This window comes from Podarcis vaucheri, assembly GCF_965113315.1.
Source record: "Podarcis vaucheri genome assembly, chromosome: 4".
Lineage (NCBI taxonomy): Eukaryota > Metazoa > Chordata > Lepidosauria > Squamata > Lacertidae > Podarcis > Podarcis vaucheri.
Window position 1 is genome coordinate 64,225,954 of NC_138762.1, and position 19,286 is coordinate 64,245,239.

At 40.7% G+C, this 19,286-nt stretch overlaps 1 protein-coding gene and 1 long non-coding RNA gene across 8 annotated transcripts in view; one reads left to right on the forward strand and one right to left on the reverse strand.

Annotated features, from left to right (window-relative positions):
- The window catches only part of LOC309530827, a 102,918-nt gene extending 90,387 nt beyond the window's left edge, over positions 1-12,531 (forward strand). For 2 of the 3 annotated variants that reach the window (XR_014218912.1, XR_014218913.1), the window contains 3 exons: positions 2,570-2,699; positions 9,059-9,174; positions 12,074-12,531. This is a non-coding gene — a long non-coding RNA (uncharacterized lncRNA). Of the gene's footprint in view, positions 1-75; positions 166-2,569; positions 2,700-9,058; positions 9,175-12,073 lie in introns of all 3 variants that reach the window. The other variant, XR_014218911.1, reaches the window with a different exon arrangement.
- Positions 1-19,286, reverse strand: part of IL1RAPL1 (interleukin 1 receptor accessory protein like 1) — a 653,479-nt gene that overhangs the window by 9,391 nt on the left and 624,802 nt on the right. For 4 of the 5 annotated variants that reach the window (XM_082219953.1, XM_082219952.1, XM_082219954.1 and 1 more), the window contains one exon: positions 11,447-11,590. The exons of the other annotated variant lie outside the window; for it this stretch is intronic. In XM_082219953.1, coding sequence (XP_082076079.1) covers positions 11,447-11,590 — 144 coding nt within the window. The remainder of the gene's footprint in view (positions 1-11,446; positions 11,591-19,286) is intronic. 5 annotated transcript variants of the gene reach the window in all.

Here is a 19,286-nt window from a genome sequence, read left to right on the forward strand (position 1 = left end):
AACTGATGGAAAGCCCCCTATCACTGTCCCCTCCTCTTCTCTTTCTGTTCCTGAAATATGTCTGCTATCAACTAGTTCTTCAAGACTGGGAGAATTCTGATATCGTGAAAACACACTCACTGATGGGCTCCTGAAAAGAAAGTCAGAAGGTATAGAGACTGTTTCGTACGTAATAATTTTATATTACAACAGTAGGAATTTTTTTTACTAGTGAATGATATTATCTAGTTTTCTTTAGATGGGATAAGGAAGAAAAATATATTTCAATGAAAATATGTGGTCATTAATGCAAGTTTAATATGAGCAATGGTGCACTGAGTTGACATGGGCCATCTTCACTTGCATATTGAAATCTGCTTCTCTGTGATGCAATTCCATGCTACTAGGGAACATGGGTGAATTAAGTGGCTACATAAATGTTCCATTATTCTGGAACCATCTATTTCATATACAGGTTACTGAAAGTGAGAATGTAGGCGAAGCTGAGCTGAAGGAAAACTGATTCATGAGTTGAATTCTGCAGTCACTATCATAGATACCGATCAGGCTTGAGGATTATCAAACTGTGACTCTCATTTAGAATTGCCACTAAAGCTCTTGTTATCTAGCACTTAATCTAGCAAATATCTACTGATTGTTATTTCACTGCTATAAGAAGAAGATGGAATATACACATTAGCTCCAGTGCAATGAAAATTCACAGAGAAAGGCAAGTGGATATGTTTAAGAAATATCTACAAAAATATAACAATGAAATAACATCTATGGCGTTTGAATGACCCTTGTGTAAATTAAATACTACTCAGCAAGGCAAAACGGTACGATATGTTATAAGAAAGTACTAGAAATTATAGTAAGAGTAAGGTAAGAAGTATAAGTACATTCAGTGTCGTAAATGTAACTTATATCGGGAAATGACGGGAAGTCTGTTTTCATATAATTTAGTTTATTGAATTTTTATTTTGGTTTATTTTTGTTTAGTTAAAATTATAAGAAAATAGCATGTACAAATACAAGTTTAAATCAATATTTAATGGTATAATTATTTAAGGCTGTACATGTACCTAAGATTGTGTATGGATGTCAATTAATAAAAAAATTAATTAAAAGAATGAATAACAAAACACAAAAAATTGCTATAGATATTTTCAAGGCTTGCCTAGTCATTTGTCAATTTTACAATAGGTGAACCACCAACCTGAATCAGATACTATGGTTGCACGTACCGTATTTTTCGCCCTATAGGACGCACTTTTTCCCCTCCAAAAATGAAGGGGAAATCTGGGTGCGTCCTATGGGGCGAATGCAGGCTTTTGCTGAAACTTGGAGAGCGAGAGAGGTTGGTGCGCACCGACCCCTCTCGCTCTCCAGGCTTCAGGAACACATCCGCAGCCTAGGCAGCCCTACGGGAGGTCCGGCAGGGATGTCTAGGCTGCGGATAGCAGCCTGCCGCCCGGCGGGCGGGGCGCCCGGAAGCAGAGCGCCCCCCTTGCCAGGCAGACATCCGCAGCGTGGGGAGCCTTGCCGGAGTTCCCGGCAAGGCTCCCCACGCTGCGGATAGCAGCCTGTCCGGTGGGCGGGGCGCCCGGAAGCAGAGCGCCCCCCTCGCCAGGCAGACATCCGCAGCGTGGGGAGCCTTGCCGGACTTCCCGGCAAGGCTCCCCATGCTGCGGATAGCAGCCTGCTGCCCGGCGCGAGGGGCGGCCTGAAGCAGAGCGCCCCTCGCGCGGGGCAGACATCGGCCAGCCTCACAAGCTCGGGGGACAGCAGGGAGGCGCAGCGCCACCATCCCGCTGTTCCTCGACCTGTTTCTGTTTCCCCGACCTGCTTTTGGGGGGGAAATAAAGGGAAATTTTTTCCCCTTTATTTCCCCCCCAAAAAAACTAGGTGCGTCCTATGGGACGGAGCGTCCTATGGGGCGAAAAATACGTACATCCTGCTAATGATAGCTGAATCCAAATCACAATGGATGGCAAATAAAAGGAATTGTCTTTTGGATAATTTTCAATAGTACCAAAAAGCAGTAGAGCCACAAGAAAGTTTTGCAATTATTGACCTATGTCTGTTTTCTGGAATTTTAGATTACTTACTGAAATGTGGACTCAATCCAAGTTCATAATGTGCAATTTAGAAGCTCTGCTGTACAATGAGAAACTCCATAAATATATTTCCAACCTGGACTTCTCGTAGGCCAAGCATATTTTTTTTTTTAATGTAGTGGAATGCTTTGCCTTACTCTGACTCTAGGTATTTTGATGAAAGCACATGGCTGATTTCTGACTTTTTGCAGGCTAAAGATCAAAAAGACAGAGAGTTAAGCTCTAGCAAAGTCATAGATACATTGTCAGCTTATGCCTCCTCTTTGAATAGAACTTCAATTAATTTTCAAAAGCATGTAAAGAAGCACAGCTAAAATCTTCTATCAATGTATCTTGCAAATGAAGATGTGATTGATTTGTTGCTTGCACTTTGGCTCTAAGTATAGATTATGCCATTTGAAAGATTTGCTTTTTGTCAGAGGAACAAGCTTTAGTGATAAACATACTACCCTCTCTCCTTCTATGCGTAGGAAGATAAACAGCACCTGCTATTGAGCATATAGAAGCTGGAATGCTGAAAACATTTACCAATCCTCCTGAACTGGCAAGGAGATTAAAGATAAGAAACTGATTTCTGAAATCTCTGTCTTGCTTTAATAGGTATTTATTCCAAATGCTGTCAGTATTGTAGTGTGCCACTCCAATCTCCAAGTGGCGCAAGATTCCAGGAATTCCAGGAGCTGAGTGTAGCTGTTAAGGTGCTACACTCAATATGCCAGCAAGTTTGGAAAACTCAGCAGTGGCCAGAGGATTGGAGAAGATCAGTCTACATTCCAATCCCAAAGAAAGGCAGTGCCAAAGAATGCTCCAACTACCGCACAATTTCACTCATTTCACATGCTAGCAAGGTTATGCTTAAAATTCTACAAGGAAGGCTCAAGCAGTATGTGGACCGAGAACTCCCAGAAGTGCAAGCTGGATTTAGAAGAGGCAGAGGAACCAGAGACCAAATTGCAAACATGCGCTGGATTATGGAGAAAGCTAGAGAGTTCCAGAAAGACATCTACTTCTGCTTCATTGACTATGCAAAAGCCTTTGACTGTGTTGACCACAGCAAACTATGGCAAGTTCTTAAAGAAATGGGAGTGCCTGATCACCTCATCTGTCTCCTGCGAAAGCTCTATGTGGGACAAGAAGCTACAGTTAGAACTGGATATGGAACAACTGATTGGTTCCAAATTGGGAAAGGAGTACGGCAAGGCTGTATATTGTCTCCCTGCTTATTTAACTTATATGCAGAATTCATCATGCGAAAGGCTGGGCTGGATGAATCCCAAGCCGGAATTAAGATTGCCGGAAGAAATATCAACAACCTCAGATATGCAGATGACACAACCTTGATGGCAGAAAGTGAAGAGGAATTAAAGAACCTTTTAATGAGGGTGAAAGAGGAGAGCGCAAAATATGGTCTGAAGCTCAACATCAAAAAAACGAAGATCATGGCCACTGGGCCCATCACCTCCTGGCAAATAGATGGGGAAGAAATGGAGGCAGTGAGAGATTTTACTTTCTTGGGCTCCATGATCAGTGCAGATGGTGACAGCAGTCACGAAATTAAAAGACGCCTGCTCCTTGGGAGAAAGGCGATGGCAAACCTAGACAACATCTTAAAAAGCAGAGACATCACCTTGCCAACAAAGGTCCGTATAGTAAAAGCCATGGTTTTCCCAGTAGTGATGTATGGAAGTGAGAGCTGGACCATAAAGAAGGCTGATCGCCGAAGAATTGATGCTTTTGAATTATGGTGCTGGAGGAGACTCTTGAGAGTCCCATGGACTGCAAGAAGATCAAACCTCTCCATTCTGAAGGAAATCAGCCCTGAGTGCTCACTGGAAGGACAGATCGTGAAGCTGAGGCTCCAATACTTTGGCCACCTCATGAGAAGAGAGGACTCCCTGGAAAAGACCCTGATGTTGGGAAAGATGGAGGGCACAAGGAGAAGGGGACGACAGAGAATGAGATGGTTGGATGGTGTTCTTGAAGCTACTAGCATGAGTTTGATCAAACTGCGGGAGGCAGTGGAGGACAGAAGTGCCTGGCGTGCTCTGGTCCATGGGGTCACGAAGAGTCGGACACGACTAAACGACTAAACAACAACAACAACAACAACAATACACTCTTAACTGGGAAGAGATCCCTTCAAGTCTTCCTGGCTTACTTTTTAGTAGACATGCATTCGATTGCACTGTTAGTTGCCTACTAAGGCTTCTCAGTACAATTCTACCAGCACAATCTATGCATGTTTACTCAGAAGTAATTAACCTCACTATATCTTATTCCCCAATAAGTGTGTATAAGATTGCAGGCTAAATGTACTTTTAATTGAAGATTTCCATTGGCTGCCATGTGGGAGTGGCAGAAACATATATTAAGTGCACTAGGGAACAGAGCAGACTTTATCGCTTGCTGTCTTCTTATGAATTCATTATGCCTTAATGTTTAGAAGCCTCAATCACATAAATTATTAAATTCCAGCATTTCTGTGATGTTTTTAATACAAACTTATTAAAAATGAATTATACAAATAGTTTGATGTTACATTAGACCCTGCAATATAATAGGGTGACATAAAATAAGCAACAAATTAAGCACAAGAAGCCCAACACACCATCATTTTCAAGTACAATAACAAAAGACCTGTATTGTTTAGTCTTTTGCTGACTTTCAGTTGTCAGCTCAGCTCTGAAATTGATATAGACACCAAATGCAATGCTATTTAATTAGTTGGACCCAAACTGAATGATCTATTATTAATGATAGACGTTTGCTTAGTTTTACTCTAAAAACTTCAGAAATACTTATTAGTTGATCAGCTTATATGAAAAACAAATTACACTCTTCAACACTTAGAGCAAAAATCTCTCTGTGCATTGCCACAAATTCTTAGAAGTCAGTCTGAGTTTGAGAGTCAAACTTTTGTTTTTCTCTGTTATGAGTTGACATTTTTAATAAAGTAGACATTAAGAAAGAATAAGTCAACTGGTTAGGAAAAAGTTAAACATTTCTGTAAGCTTTAGTGTTCTGCAACCATTTAAGTAACGAGGTATTAAATGCATCTTCTGTTCCGATATTTATATGTCCAAGTCAAAATTTACCTACAGAATCTTTCTAAGGCATAGGGAATAAACAATGGCAAAATTGGTTATTTTCTACCTTTCTATATCTGCACAGATAATCTATTACAAACTATCCCATTAAAAGAAATTCCTGCTTGCTTATTTATTTATTTATTTGATTTAAACACTGCACCTTCCTCTAAGAAGCCCAGGTGGGCAAAAATCTAGCAAAAGCACAGTGTCATAGACTGAGGAGTTTGTATAGATGAACATGGAACTATTATTTAAATCTAAGACAAGAAAAGACTAGGCAGAAGGTCCTAGGTTCAGTCCAAGAACCTTCAGTCAAAGCATCCCAGATAGCAGGGTGGGAAAGGACATAAGCTATAGATCAGGCATAGGCATACCCGGCCCTCCAGATGTTTTGGGACTGCAACTCCCATGATCCCTAGCTAACAGGACCAGTGGTCAGGGATGATGGGAGTTGTAGTCTCAAAACATCTGGAGGGCCAAGTTTGCTTATGCCTGCTATATATCTTAGAGACTTGCTGCCGCTCAACAAAGGGTATACAGGGATAGATGACCTACCAATCTGACTCTGCACATCCAGCATGAAACAATATGCACCTATGAGGCTTACCAAAAACAACAACAGTGTTACGATTATTCAAGTTCAGGAAAGTTGAACGTGTTGCTTTTTTACTTGGTGGAGTAATAATCTGTGTTGATAATTCTCATAAGATTAACTACAGAGGGTAACTGTGGGGCACTCTGGTAAAGTTTCAGGACAGTCAGTTAATGGAAATACAGAATCAAGTCGTTTGTGATGTATAGGAAATCAAAATGAATGAGGTGAAAATTCCGTGTTTACAAACTTATCTCTTTATGCACAACAAAGGAGTTGTAAAATAATAAATCATTTAATGGGAAATTAACGCAGGTTAAAAGGAAAAGCATTGGAATAAGTCAGAAGCTGAGGTTTTTCTACTCCTGAAAAACCTACAAAACAGAGACGTTGCAGCATGGGCACAGAAGGATGAAATGCATATATTAAAAGAACTCGGTAACTTATATCAACAAAATAAATAAATGAGTGCAATAAATATTGGTGGCATAATACATTTTTGGTAATGATTATGTGATTTTTTTTTTTTAGCCCTCCCCTATTAGGTTTAACATGAAATGTTAAAGTGTTAATGAGCAAATCCAGTTTTTAAATGCATTTCAAATAATAAAAGCAGCAGAAAAGAAACCTATATATGTAATAGTGATAGTTATAGATCCAGCTGGCAGAGCATTTGCTAATGGGGTTTCATCTTGAGCAAGAAGAGTAGCACTTTGGTCCATATGAAATTCATTTTGAAGTGTTGAAAACAGCTGACGCAGGTAAAAGCTGAATTGCAGTGATTTTATGGATAGACCAGATAATCTTATCTATAGCTAATGTTACTGTTCCAAACATGGATTTTTTTTCTTTATTGGTTTTTTCCCACAGACGTCAATAGATTCTTCTTCTTTAATTATTGGTGATGTTATAGTTTTGTATTAGATTCTTTTCATGATAGAAATGCCTCATTTAATACTGATATCATGTGGTCTCAAAACGAAGAGTGAGATCCAATGTCACGATAGCAGATGCAATGGATTATTATTAATAATAATTATATTGTTTATACTCTACCCACTCTGAGCTTCTTCCAGCAAAATATAAAATAATAATAAAATGTCAGATATTAAAATCTTCCCTGAACACGACTACCTTCAGAGAGGAATTTCTCATCCTATCCTCTCCCTGCAGTGTCCATCTACTCCAACCCTCTGAAGCAGATTTTGGGGTGTGGGGGAGCTGTAGAGGGTAAGGAAGCATGTCCTATTTGTGTAAGGAGATGCCTGCACAAATAGGACACCACAGTTGGATATCACCCTAAATGACACAGATCCCAATGGCTGTAAATTTTTTTGCTAGAGTTCTTAAACTGCACAGTTCTGTTAGGTGTCTGAAGAGAAGGTAGCTATTGAGCTACTGCCATTCTATTAAAAGCAATACAGAAACAGAAGCTTTGCAGACAGTCTAGTTAACAGGAACCATTGCCGAAAGAAGTTCCATGAAGAACTATGTAAGGAAGACAATTCCGCTTAGCCACTTGTCGAGGTGTCGTTGTGGGCCTGCAGGGCTCCTGGCCAGCAGGAGTCTTCTGGCAATGGGGGATCCAGCTGGTCCCCTGAGCTATCCAGGAGGTCGGAGTCTAGGCCTGCCTGGTGGATTGGCCTATTGCAAGCAGATTCGGGGCCAGCCTCTTCCTGGGAGGTGGGACCAACTGAGGCCAGTAGGCTTCACTTGGGTCCGCTCTTTGGGTATTTAAAGCAGCCTGCCCCTGCTCCCTCTTGCAGTTTCCTTGTTAGTTCTAATCATAATAACCCCCAAAAGCTCTTTCAGAATATTAACATACCAGTTGCGAATGAAGATCAGATCGTGTGATTATCATATCATTATCATGACATCTTTTGTGTCATTCAATCAATGCTAATAGCAAAAGCCCCAGGACTAGATGGTTTCTGATAGAATGGTATATGAGAATATTTACCGCATTTTTCACCCTATAGGGCGCACTGGCCCATAGGGCGCACTTATTTTTTGGGGGTGAAATAAAGGGGGGGAATTATTTTCCTCCCCGAGCCCCAAAGAGCAAAGAAGCCATGACAGCGAGTGGGATGGATCCCGCTCGCTGTCCTGGCTTCGTTTTTAGCCTTGGGGCTGGGGGTCCGGGAGCAAAGGCGATGTTGAGCAACCTCGCCATCGCTCCTGGAGCTTGCGGGGCTGGGGGCGGGGGAAGCCCGAGTGTCCCCCGACCCCAGCCCCCAGAACGGGTCCGAGAGCAATGGCAAGGTTACGCGCAACCTCGCCATCGCTCTCGGAGTTTACGGGGCTGGGGGCGGGGGAAGACCGAGCTTCCCCCAACCCTAGCCCCCAGAATGGGTCCGGGAGTGAAGACGAGGTTGAGCAACCTCGCCATCGCTCCTGGAGCTTGCGGAGCTTGCTGTCCGCAAGCCTTGGGAGCCCGTGGGAAGTCGTGCCAGGCTCCCAAAGGTTTGCGGAGAGCTGCCCGAAGCCCGGGGTGCGCCCCGCTGCGCTCCCCGGGTTTCGGGCTGCAGGCTTTGGGAAGCTTATGTGAGGTCTCTTGGACCTAGCCAGAGCCCTCACACCTCTTTCGTGAAACAGGTATTTACTATGCTTTGGGAAGGAGCACTCTGTACAAAGCAGGCATAGGCAAACTCGGCCCTCCAGATGTTTTGGGACTACAACTCCCATCAGTGGTCAGGGATGATGGGAACTGTGGTCTCAAAACATCTGGAGGGCCGAGTTTGCCTATGCCTGGTACAGAGGAAGTAGTCATGCTGCCCTAAATCTGCCTTTGTCAGAGTGATTCAGGGTTGGAGCATCAGACAGGAAAGAGGCAGGCATTGGGTGGTAAAATTTGAGTGATGTAAGGTGGTTCTGGAATAAAAGAAGACATAGGCATAATTCCTTCTCCCCTTCATTGCCGGTTAGAGCTCTCTGCTAGGAGCGCAAAGTGTTCTTTAGATGAAAGGAGTGTTTCCACCCACAATTTGTTTGACAGAATTGTTACAACAGTAACATTTTTTCTGCATACTTGAATTAGATTCAACTAAGCCCCCATGTACAAGGTTAATCATGAACAGTAGAACTTACATATATCTTAAATTTAGCAAATGCCTGACATATTGTGTATTTTTGCTAGTGCTAATACCTTCAAAACCAGCATAATTTAGACATTACTGGAGTGAAAATTATAGCAAAGAGATATAAAGTGTGATTAGATGCTGTTTGTACTTTATTGATTCCCCCCCCTAATCCATTTCCCTCAATTTCTAAACTGTTAGATCTATTAAATGAATGTTCACCTCTATCAAGAGTCTTAATAAATTGGAACAAGTCAGTAATCAAGCCCAACAACCATAAGGGGAATGAACCTGTAGTACAAGGTTGACTGTTCCAGGTGAATATTAATTTTTATTAAGTACCTAAGGTTAATCATAACTGTCAGTTTGTCAGGAATAATCACTGCTAAATTGAATTCTGTGGTAAAAGAAATTCAATCATATTTAAGCCAATGTCAAATAACAAAACCAAACAACAACAACGACAATAATTAGTAGCAGTAGTAGTAGTTTTCACTTTGGATCCAGATAAAGATATTAACCATTGCCATTTTTATTTCACATCTTATGATGTATATCTCTAATAAGCTGAAATATTACAGTTTTGACATATACCACATATTTGTGGGGTATTTCAAGAAAATTGGAAATTGCATATCGTAAACTGCAGAGTATATATATATATGATTAATCTTGGGTGTGGGGCAGCTAATATCATTCACATCTCAACAGTAGCAGTCCATGAGCAGCATTCCAGAAGCAGTGGTAAGGGCAATGCATGGCAAGGTTGGGAAAGCTCTGGTCTGGTACCAATAGTGTCCCATAGGTTTACATGCACCAGTGGGGCAGCAATACTGCCAACCTGCAGCTTCCTTAACCCTTGCATCCTCCTTGCCCCATCCCATCCCCATGCATGCAGAATTACTGGGAGCGCTCCCGTTTCCTTACATGCCGTTGCTAAATTTCAGCATCTTATGGGGAACAATACACAAGTGTTTATAGAGTGGGGGAACTGTTTATTCTTACTGGCTAGTGCATAATTGTACAATGTTTTGTCCATTTACATGTGTGTTATCTCTTGTTGACTAAATCATTACTATGTACTTAATACAGTGGTGCCTCGCAAGACGAAAAGAATTCGTTCCGCTAGTCTTTTCGTCTTGCGATGTCTTTCGTCTTGTGAAGCACGGTCCGTCGCAACTGCGCCTCTTCAAGCGGCTTTAAAAAAAAACGCAAGACGTTTTCGTCTTGCGAAGCAAGCCCATAGGGAAATTCGTCTAGCGAAGCAACGCAAAACCGAAAAACCCTTTCGTCTAGCGAGTTTTTCGTCTTGAGAGGCATTCGTCTTGCGGGGCACCACTGTAATGTTGAAATAATGGACTGGTCAGAGCGTATGTACTTTGAAAGCACGATGAGAAATTTCTTCTGCAGACACCAATCGCAGAAAATACATTTACACTATTTCCTAACTAATGTTTTAACACAAGGTGCTTCTATCAAGCCCTCTGGATACTACAAATTTTAGATTCTGTTAACCAGGAAGTGTTGAAAAAATGACTTTTCTAGGTCACTGAAAATAAATGCTGGTTCAACAATTAGGTTGAAGATCTGTTACAATGTCATCCCCAGAAAGTAGAATTAAACTGATCTAGATTTAGATGGATCTGTTTAGGACACACTCCTGAGACACTGACAGAAGTACACATGTGTGGTTTAAAGTGTTTCTTAAATTTCTTGACCTGATCTGCAATGGTATTGCTGTAGAATAGTAACATTTTAGTAACTCCCTCCACCCCACCCGTATTTTAATATAGCACTTATATTGTAATTTGTAACAATCATAGTTGAATGTAAGCCCCACTGAACAAGAGGACATATATAGAAATATTCCTGGTCAGGAAAAGGTCAGATTCCTGGTCAAACAACAGTGCTGAATTACATATGCATAGGCATATTTTCTTCTGACTATGGCCCCCTCTAGACATCCTTTCTATTGAGAATTCCTGATTACTTGTGTTCATGATTCTATCAAGGTAGTCATACGTGATCTTGCTTTCAAGACTACTTGTTCCTGCAAAAGTTTTAGAATCGTCTTACTGCTTCATTTCTTGTCAGTGCATATCCTGTAATTTTCTGCTGAAATTCTGTAACTGCAAATTTTCTGGGGGATTTCTTCTTCTCCCACCTTTGTTGCATCATAGCCATTCTGGACAGCAATAAGGTGATAGTAGCATTGGGGAAACATTACAGAACAAATAATAATAAATGCACCACCAATGCACTGTTAGTGTGCCAATAAGATGTTGCAGAATACACCTGCAATAAAACATCAGTCTGGAGAGGCCCAATGACTTGTCTGCATCATTTACACATCCTGATTCCCTCAGTTGTTCCCTTTAGCATGTTTTACTCTAACTGTTTTATAGGCTTACCTATTATATACAAAGGATTGGAATCAGCAAGTCTTCTTTTTGCTGTTCTTTGGTGATCTTGTGCTTTGACTGCGTTCTTCCTTTTTGTTGCCTTTATTTTAACTTTGTTTCAAATTAAAATTCCATGGGTTTTTTTATATATATATAAAAGGGTATATGGAGAGGCTTGCTTGCTTACCTCCATCTAGTTCTTCAGCACCAAAATGATTCCTGTAGAATAGCATAATCTCAATCTTGTAGCACTTGTAGATAGTCACTAAACAAACAAGTAGCAGCAGAATAGCACCAAGCCCGCCAGCAAGCTCAACTGTATACATCAGCTCTGCAAAGAATTATAAAACTTAATAACCACCACATTCTGAACTAAAGGCAGCCATTTATTATCATGTTGTGGGGGCAGAAAATGCTGTCAACAGTTCAAAAATACATGATATTTAGATATTCTGTCTGTAAAAAGAGCATGTGTTTTACTAGTTTGTTGTCACAGGTATAACACCATTTTTTTACAGAAGGCAACAACCATGGTTATCTTTTTGTTGTACACAACAGTTGTGTGATATGCACAACTGTTTACATATGCGGTTGCATTGCTCAAGGAGTTTTTGTCAGTCATGTAGGATGAAGCTAAATATATACTTCCCCCCAAAAAAATTTAAATATGTGAAGATAAATTATTTCATGTCTTCTAGTGTCTCATGGATCGGTTGTGTTTTAATATCTCTGACACCATTCCCTGTTGATATGTAATTCATCTTCCCTTCTCAACTCTCCATAAACAGGTTTGCCTTTTCTCTCTCTCTCTTAGATGTTGCAAATCACCCCAATTTGTCATTTCTGACATTCAGAGCTGGAACGTGACCACTTTCTTGTGTTATGTTGTACCACTGGAGATGGCATGATGGATTGAGATCACTGTCATGTAGGTTAGTTTTCAAGGATGAAAAAAAAAATCCACACAACTCAAGACAAATGTAATCATACTGTCTGTCAACAGTAATCTCCTTGGTAATATCACTTATCGGATAATAACTGCAAGTGTTAAAGTCATCATTGCCCATTGCCCTCACAATTACCAAGCAGTTGCATACGGGTGACCATACTATTATTCCTGCTGCTGTTAAGACAGGAAATGAGGGGTGGTAAAATGAAGAGAAACATCGCTAAATGTCATAAGGCTGTTGTATTGTTTCACAAGCTGTATTGAAATTAGAGATGAAGAATAGTCTGTCATTCTAAAAATAAAAAATAAAAAATTGAAATACATTATTGCTTGTAATATTTCTATCATTCAGCCTAGAAAAATGGCTGTGGCTCAACATAAAAAAAGCTTTAAAATACTGTTTGACAGATGAAAAGGGAAAAGAGAATGCAGAATTAAAGGACTGTGTTGTGCATGCACTACAGATTAGTGATTTTTGCAGAAAACAACAACTATTATATTTATCTATATCCTGCCTCTCCCTCAAGGAGCTTAAGGTGCCCTTCATGGTATGCTCCATATTTCATCATCACAACCCTGTGAGGAAGGCAACTGTGAAGCTAAGTACTTACCCACAATATATTGGGCTGCAACATTCTGTTATACATATCTAGGGTCTGACCTGGAAGTTCATGGCGTGACCATGAATAAGTGACGTGAGCCTGAGTTCCATTATCAGAGGGTATGTGTACCTACTATTACACCCAGTGATGGCATGATGACTATTCACAATTTATCAGTTAGATTTAAAACAAAACAAAACTCAAGAGCCTGGATCATCAAGAGTACGCTAGTCCATGAAAACGTATTATATTATAAATGTGGTAGTCTTTACGGTGTCACAAGACTCCTTGTTGTTTGTGATAGAACCAACTGACACAACTGCCCCCTGGAAATTTTTGACAGGGAATTTTATCCCATTGTCACGTGTGCTATATTGTCGTGGTTTTTGTTTAGTATTTGCTGCTATAACAATTCAATATCATATATTTCAATTATAGAAATACAAAAGCTAGGGGGGGGGGGAAACATAAGCAATAATAGTTCTTTCCACTGCCTAGGTATGTTTATGCTTTTATTACTGAGATGCATGCAACTGCTATAAAAGCCTCAGTGTTCTCTAGAAGACAATAAAATGTAATTAAATATTATTTTTGCTTTTTTAAAAAAATGATTTATTTAACACACCGTTCTCTTAAGAATGGTAATGTAACCTACTTTATGTTCTACAGTTTTAAGATCAGGAGTGTTGGTTCCACGTATTTGGAATATTTCTTATCTGTAGGGAAAAGATGTTTGTTTTCCTCAAATAAATAAACCCACAACAGTTTCATTAGAATAGTAATAAAATGGCTTAGAAAATAAATGGAAATGGAAATTGTACAGCACTGGCTTACTACATTGCTGTTTATCTTTTTCTGCCACATGTGATGCAGCTGTTCAGTGGTAACCAGAAGATGGGGATTTAATGTGCCAGGTTGCTAGGTGCAAAATACACCATTTTTATTCCTGCTGTAATGATGATGCATTAAGGCAAGGGAAAAATACTAGTATAGAGAAACTAGACTAGAATTATTACAAGATCAAACAGAAAAAAATCATGTTTTTTAAAAAACAAAAGAATTGTTGTGTATGTTACTGAATGCTTATGCTACAGAAGACATCTCATATGGGACCATAGGATGTCTCACTTGAAGAACACTTTCATGAACTTTTAGTAGTTAAAACTATAAAAAACCCCACATCACATATTTGCTTCAGTTCTGATGAAAGTACACTTAGGTCCCACTGAAATCAGCAGGATGTAAATTTGCTTAATTTTACTCTAGATTGCACTCAATCCCTCCACTTTTCACAGATGGCTTGCCAAGCCAGAATCAATCTGGAGAAACTGAGAGTTTCCTCTATTGACCTTACTAATTGCACCAAATGCTTTTCTTTCCAGAAGCAATGTAACACCCCATGCTCCTACATTACTTCTAGCATGGCATGTGTCCAACACAAAATCCACTTGTTGGTACATGTATCCAATCCAAAACGGTCCCGTGACACTCGCCTCCCAAAAATATTTGGAACTTACCTGATTAAATCAGTACAGTTGGAAGGCTGTGGTCACATGACTTTACAAAATGTAAGCCAGAGTAGCTTGACATATCCAGTACACTGGTACCTCAGATTAAGTACTTAATTCGTTCTGGAGGTCCGTTCTTAACCTGAAACTGTTCTTAACCTGAAGCACCTCTTTAGCTAATGGGGCCTCCTGCTGCTGCCGCGCCGCCGGAGCACGATTTAAGTTCTCATCATGAAGCAAAATTCTTAACCCAAGGTACTATTTCTGGGTTAGCGGAGTCTGTAACCTGAAGCGTATGTAACCTGAAGCGTATGTAACCTGAGGTACCACTGTATTGTCAATGAACTCTTGCCTTATGCTACATTTTACCTTATTGTTACAGGGCTGCTACATTTTGCATTACAGTAATACCTTGAAAGTCAAACAGAAGCCATTCTGGAAGTCCGTTCGACTTCCAAAACATTCAAAAACCAAACCACGGCTTCTGATTGGCTGCAGGAAGGTCCTGTAGCCAATCGGAAGCCGCGGAAGCCCCGTTGGACATTTGGGTTCCAAAAGAACGTTCACAAACCAGAACAATCACTTCTGGGTTTGCAGCGTTTGGGAGCCAAAACATCCGAGTTCCAGGGCATTCAGGATCCAAGATACGACTGTATTGTTACAGGGCTGCAGCAGCTGCAAGTATTATACTTTATTTGAAAGTCCTGGAAGTGAGATATATATATATATATATATATATTTAAAAAATAATAATTTCCCACTTCAAGGGGAAGGAGGGAAGAAAGAAACAAGAAGTGCACACCATTTCATATCTGTTTAGACTTTGCGTTATGACATTAAATTACAGGCCTTGCCCTGTTTAAGGACTGAGAGAGCTCTGAAAACTGCAGAGGAAAATTACCAGGCATTTCCTTGGGGAAATGGCATTCTGTTAAACACAACAAATGAATGAGTGCTGAAGAGTTACATTTGAGGGCAAAGCAATCATTAGTTACAGGCAATTAACAATAGTCTTGCGGTAGCACAAGCCTGGATCTACTCTAATGGAAAAGTCCATTGATTGCTTTTCAGTTGTAGATTTTTTTAAAGAAATAAATTGCTTCAATTTGAAACAAGATTTGCTACAAGCTTTCTGACCAATTGCTACACTTGTTTTCTTATCAAGATAGTTTGACCACAGAACCCAGTGAAAGAAACAGCTAATTAAAATAAAGTACCGCTATTCTCTAGACATATTGAATGATATCATGGGTAATAAATGCATTCATTTTACACTAATCCTACCGTAATTATCAGATGTACTTCTGGGATATCTTTGATCTGCACCTGGTTTTAATTTTTGATAAACTTCTCAGTAGTGTCACAGAGGTAATTTACTTATCATTAACTGCACTTGCACAGAGAAGTAAACAAATGGAAGAGTGCTCTCAGAAGCTTCCACCCACTACTGATTGAGTTTTTGAGAGTCTTTATATCCCCTACTTATCACATGCAAAGATGTTTTTGTATTAAACACTAGGCTGCAAAAATATGACTAAAGTTCCCAAGTATGTAATTATCTGTCTTCCCTCACACACACACCACTTAAAATTGTATCTATTTTACAGAGTTACCCTGGTCCCTAAACTACAGTTCCCTGCAGCCATCGGGATCATTTGCATAGCTCTATCTAAATAGTGATTGGATTAAAAACAGAGAAACACATTTTTTAAATTTTCATGCAGTTTGCTCAGCCTTTGCCTTCCTTCATTAAACATGCAAATTTTGACGTGAAAGTGGAAATCCAGTTCTAGCAATCTAGAAACTCATCTCAGTTCCAGTCATGAGTATTTTGAACACAGTGATGGTGAGAAGAACAAGCATGGGAGCTGTTCTCAAGAAAATAACAATACTACAAAGCCTGAGGGCCTTCAGCCAAGCACTACTTTATATTGCACTGCAGCTGCTCCGTGATTGCCTCACTGTTTCAGAAGCTGCAGTGCTGAACGGTGGTTGGCTGTCCTGATGAGCTGCTATAGGGACAGTCTCAAATCCCAACCTCAAAATGGTCTGCTGAAAACACCAGTCACCAACCAAGCTTCAAATGACAAGAAAGGAGATTCTGACTAAACAGCAGGAAAAATTTTCTAAGTAGGAGCTGTTTGACGGTGGAATGGATTCACTCGGATGGTGGTGGACTCTCCTTCCATGGAGATTTTGAAGCAGAGCAGTGGCCGTCTGTTATGGATGCTTTAGTCGGGATTCCTGCATTGCAGGCTCCCAGTACGTTTCCAGGCACAACTCAAAGTGTTGGTGCTGACCTTTAAAGCCCTAAACAGGCTTAGTCCAGTATATCTGAAGGAGCGTCTCCACCCCCATCGTTCTGCCTGGACACTGAGGTCCAGTGCCGAGGGCCCTCTGGCGGTTCGAGAAGCCAAGTTACAGGGAACCAGGCAGAGGGCCTTCTCGGTAGTGGCACCCGCCCTGTGGAATGCCCTCCCACCAGATGACAAAGAGAAAAACTACCAGACTTTTAGAAGACATCTGAAGGCAGCCCTGTGTAGGGAAGCTTTTAATGTTTGACGCACTGTTGTATTTTAATATTTTGTTGGAAGCCACCCAGAGTGGCTGTGGAAACCCAGCCAGATAGGCGGGGTATAAATAAATTATTATTATTATTATTATTATTATTATTATTATTAGGGGGTGGACTAGATGACATTTGGGGTCCATTCCAACTCTACAGTTCTATGATTGTGTTTTGTCTGAATTCTCATCTGGAAAATGGAGTAGAATTATTTCTATTAACCAGCATTAACTATGAATAATTTGCAAAAGGAATTTGTTTTTCTAAAAACACATGGTATCATGTATAAACCACTTTGAGGTCATTTTCTACAATCGAGTAGTACATACATTTTGTGAAATAAATAAAGCTTTGTAGTCTAAAGTTTCAAGGCAGTAGACTGTTGTTTCTATTACGATATTCTAATTGCTCATAACATTAAAGGTAAAGGTAAAGGTACCCCTGCCCGAACGGGCCAGTCTTGACAGACTCTGGGGTTTGTGCGCCCATCTCACATTTATTGGCCGGGGGCCAGCGCTGTCCGGAGACACTTCCGGGTCACGTGGCCAGCGTGACAACGCTGCTCTGGCGAGCCAGAGCCGCACACGGAACGCCGTTTACCTTCCCGCTGGTAAGCGGTACCTATTTATCTACTTGCCCCCGGGGGTGCTTTCGAACTGCTAGGTTGGCAGGCGCTGGGACCGAGCAGCGGGAGCGCACCCCGCCGCGGGGATTCGAACTGCCGACCTTTCGATCGGCAAGCCCTAGGCGCTGAGGCTTTAGCCCACAGCGCCACCCGCGTCCCCATAACATTAGGAACAATTAATAGGTGTTGACACATAAAGTATGTTACCACTACATCATGTGTTTGTAGCACCTTTAGAAAAATCAGACATTTTGCAGAATTGTGCTCTAGATCTGGAATTTCTTAGATCTGCAGTTGCTGCTATAAAACAGCTGCTACTATAAAACAGTTGCTGCTTTTTGTCCACTCAAGTCCTATTCCTCACAATCACTTTGTGAAATATAAGGCATAATTGATTCCTAATGACTGAAGAAGCTCATGAGATCAGCAGTTTAAGCTGGCTGTAGCTCTGCACTTGCAAAACAGTCTGGTATTTTCATTCTAGTTATAGTTTTGCCAGCGATTTTATCAGTAGCAAAAGCATTAAGGCCTACCCACTGGTTGAACTGCAAGTTCACAGGGCTGGCACCTGCTAGCTTTATCCCCAGCAAGCTTGCCAACCACCACTCACACGTTCACAGAGAAGAGCTGAAGAAGGAGGGTCCATCATCACCATATGAATTCAAACATCTGAACAGGGCATCAAGACCACAGTATTTTTTGCAGGTAAAAATTACTGTTCTTATAAAACTAGTATGCTGAATAATGTGAATCCCCCAGTTATTGGTCTGAAGTATAAACTGAAAAAACATAGGGAGGAATTGAACATCAAGCTAAGGTGATCATTCTATCAGGTCAAACATTTTGGCATGACAGAGTAATTTCCCACTGTGGGCTGTCCTGGCCCCACAAGCCAGTTTTGGGTGGTGCAGTGTTTGTGCATGAAAGAGGGAGGGCATCATTGTGCAAAGGGAAGTCCCTGTGCAGGGCTAAAGGAAACCATTAGTTGAATCCCACTATAGCCTTGGTTCATAGATTTAGTAGTTTCATGTGATTTCCCCCCTTCCCTCAAAGAAGTGGGAGGTCACTTCTCAAAATGGAGACAGGAATACACGTGCACATGTCATCCACCATGATACTTCAGTAGTGCCTGGGCTTCATGTATGAACCAAGGCTTAGTAAGTATGGGCAAAGCTATCTTCATGGTCCCGATGGTTGTTATTGCCCTTAATCATTGCCTTTTTTAAAAAAAATGATGGGGAAAATATCTTATCTGGAATCTAAGGAAGCATTACAGCCTAGTAAATTAAGCTGAAAAATAAAACAGGAGTTTAACAAGCCTAGGAAAGTCTATTGTGAAGAACATTTAAATAAATTATTACTCTTACTATTGTCCAATCACACAGTAAATGAGCGATCATTCTTTTTCTACCATAGTAAGGACAAATTTTCTTCCTGAGATATTGGTGTATTCTTTTATGCTCTTGAAAGCAAGTTACAGCACAATCCTATACACAAGCGACTTTTGAACACAGACTTTTGAGTAGACATGTATAAGTTTGTGTTGTCATGCAACAACAGAATTAAGGACACTTTCTTAGGAATGGAGTGAATGAGTGAAGCAAATTCCTACAAGTGCTAACTTAGGAAAACATTACAGAAGATTAAGCCATCTATCCCTGATCTTTATAGCTCACAAATTTTCAACCAGTGTGTCAGGACCTTCAGGTGGATTGCTACAAAGCTGTCACTGCCATGCTGGACACTTGCTAAAGCTACCCAGGCCAAAGGGACACTA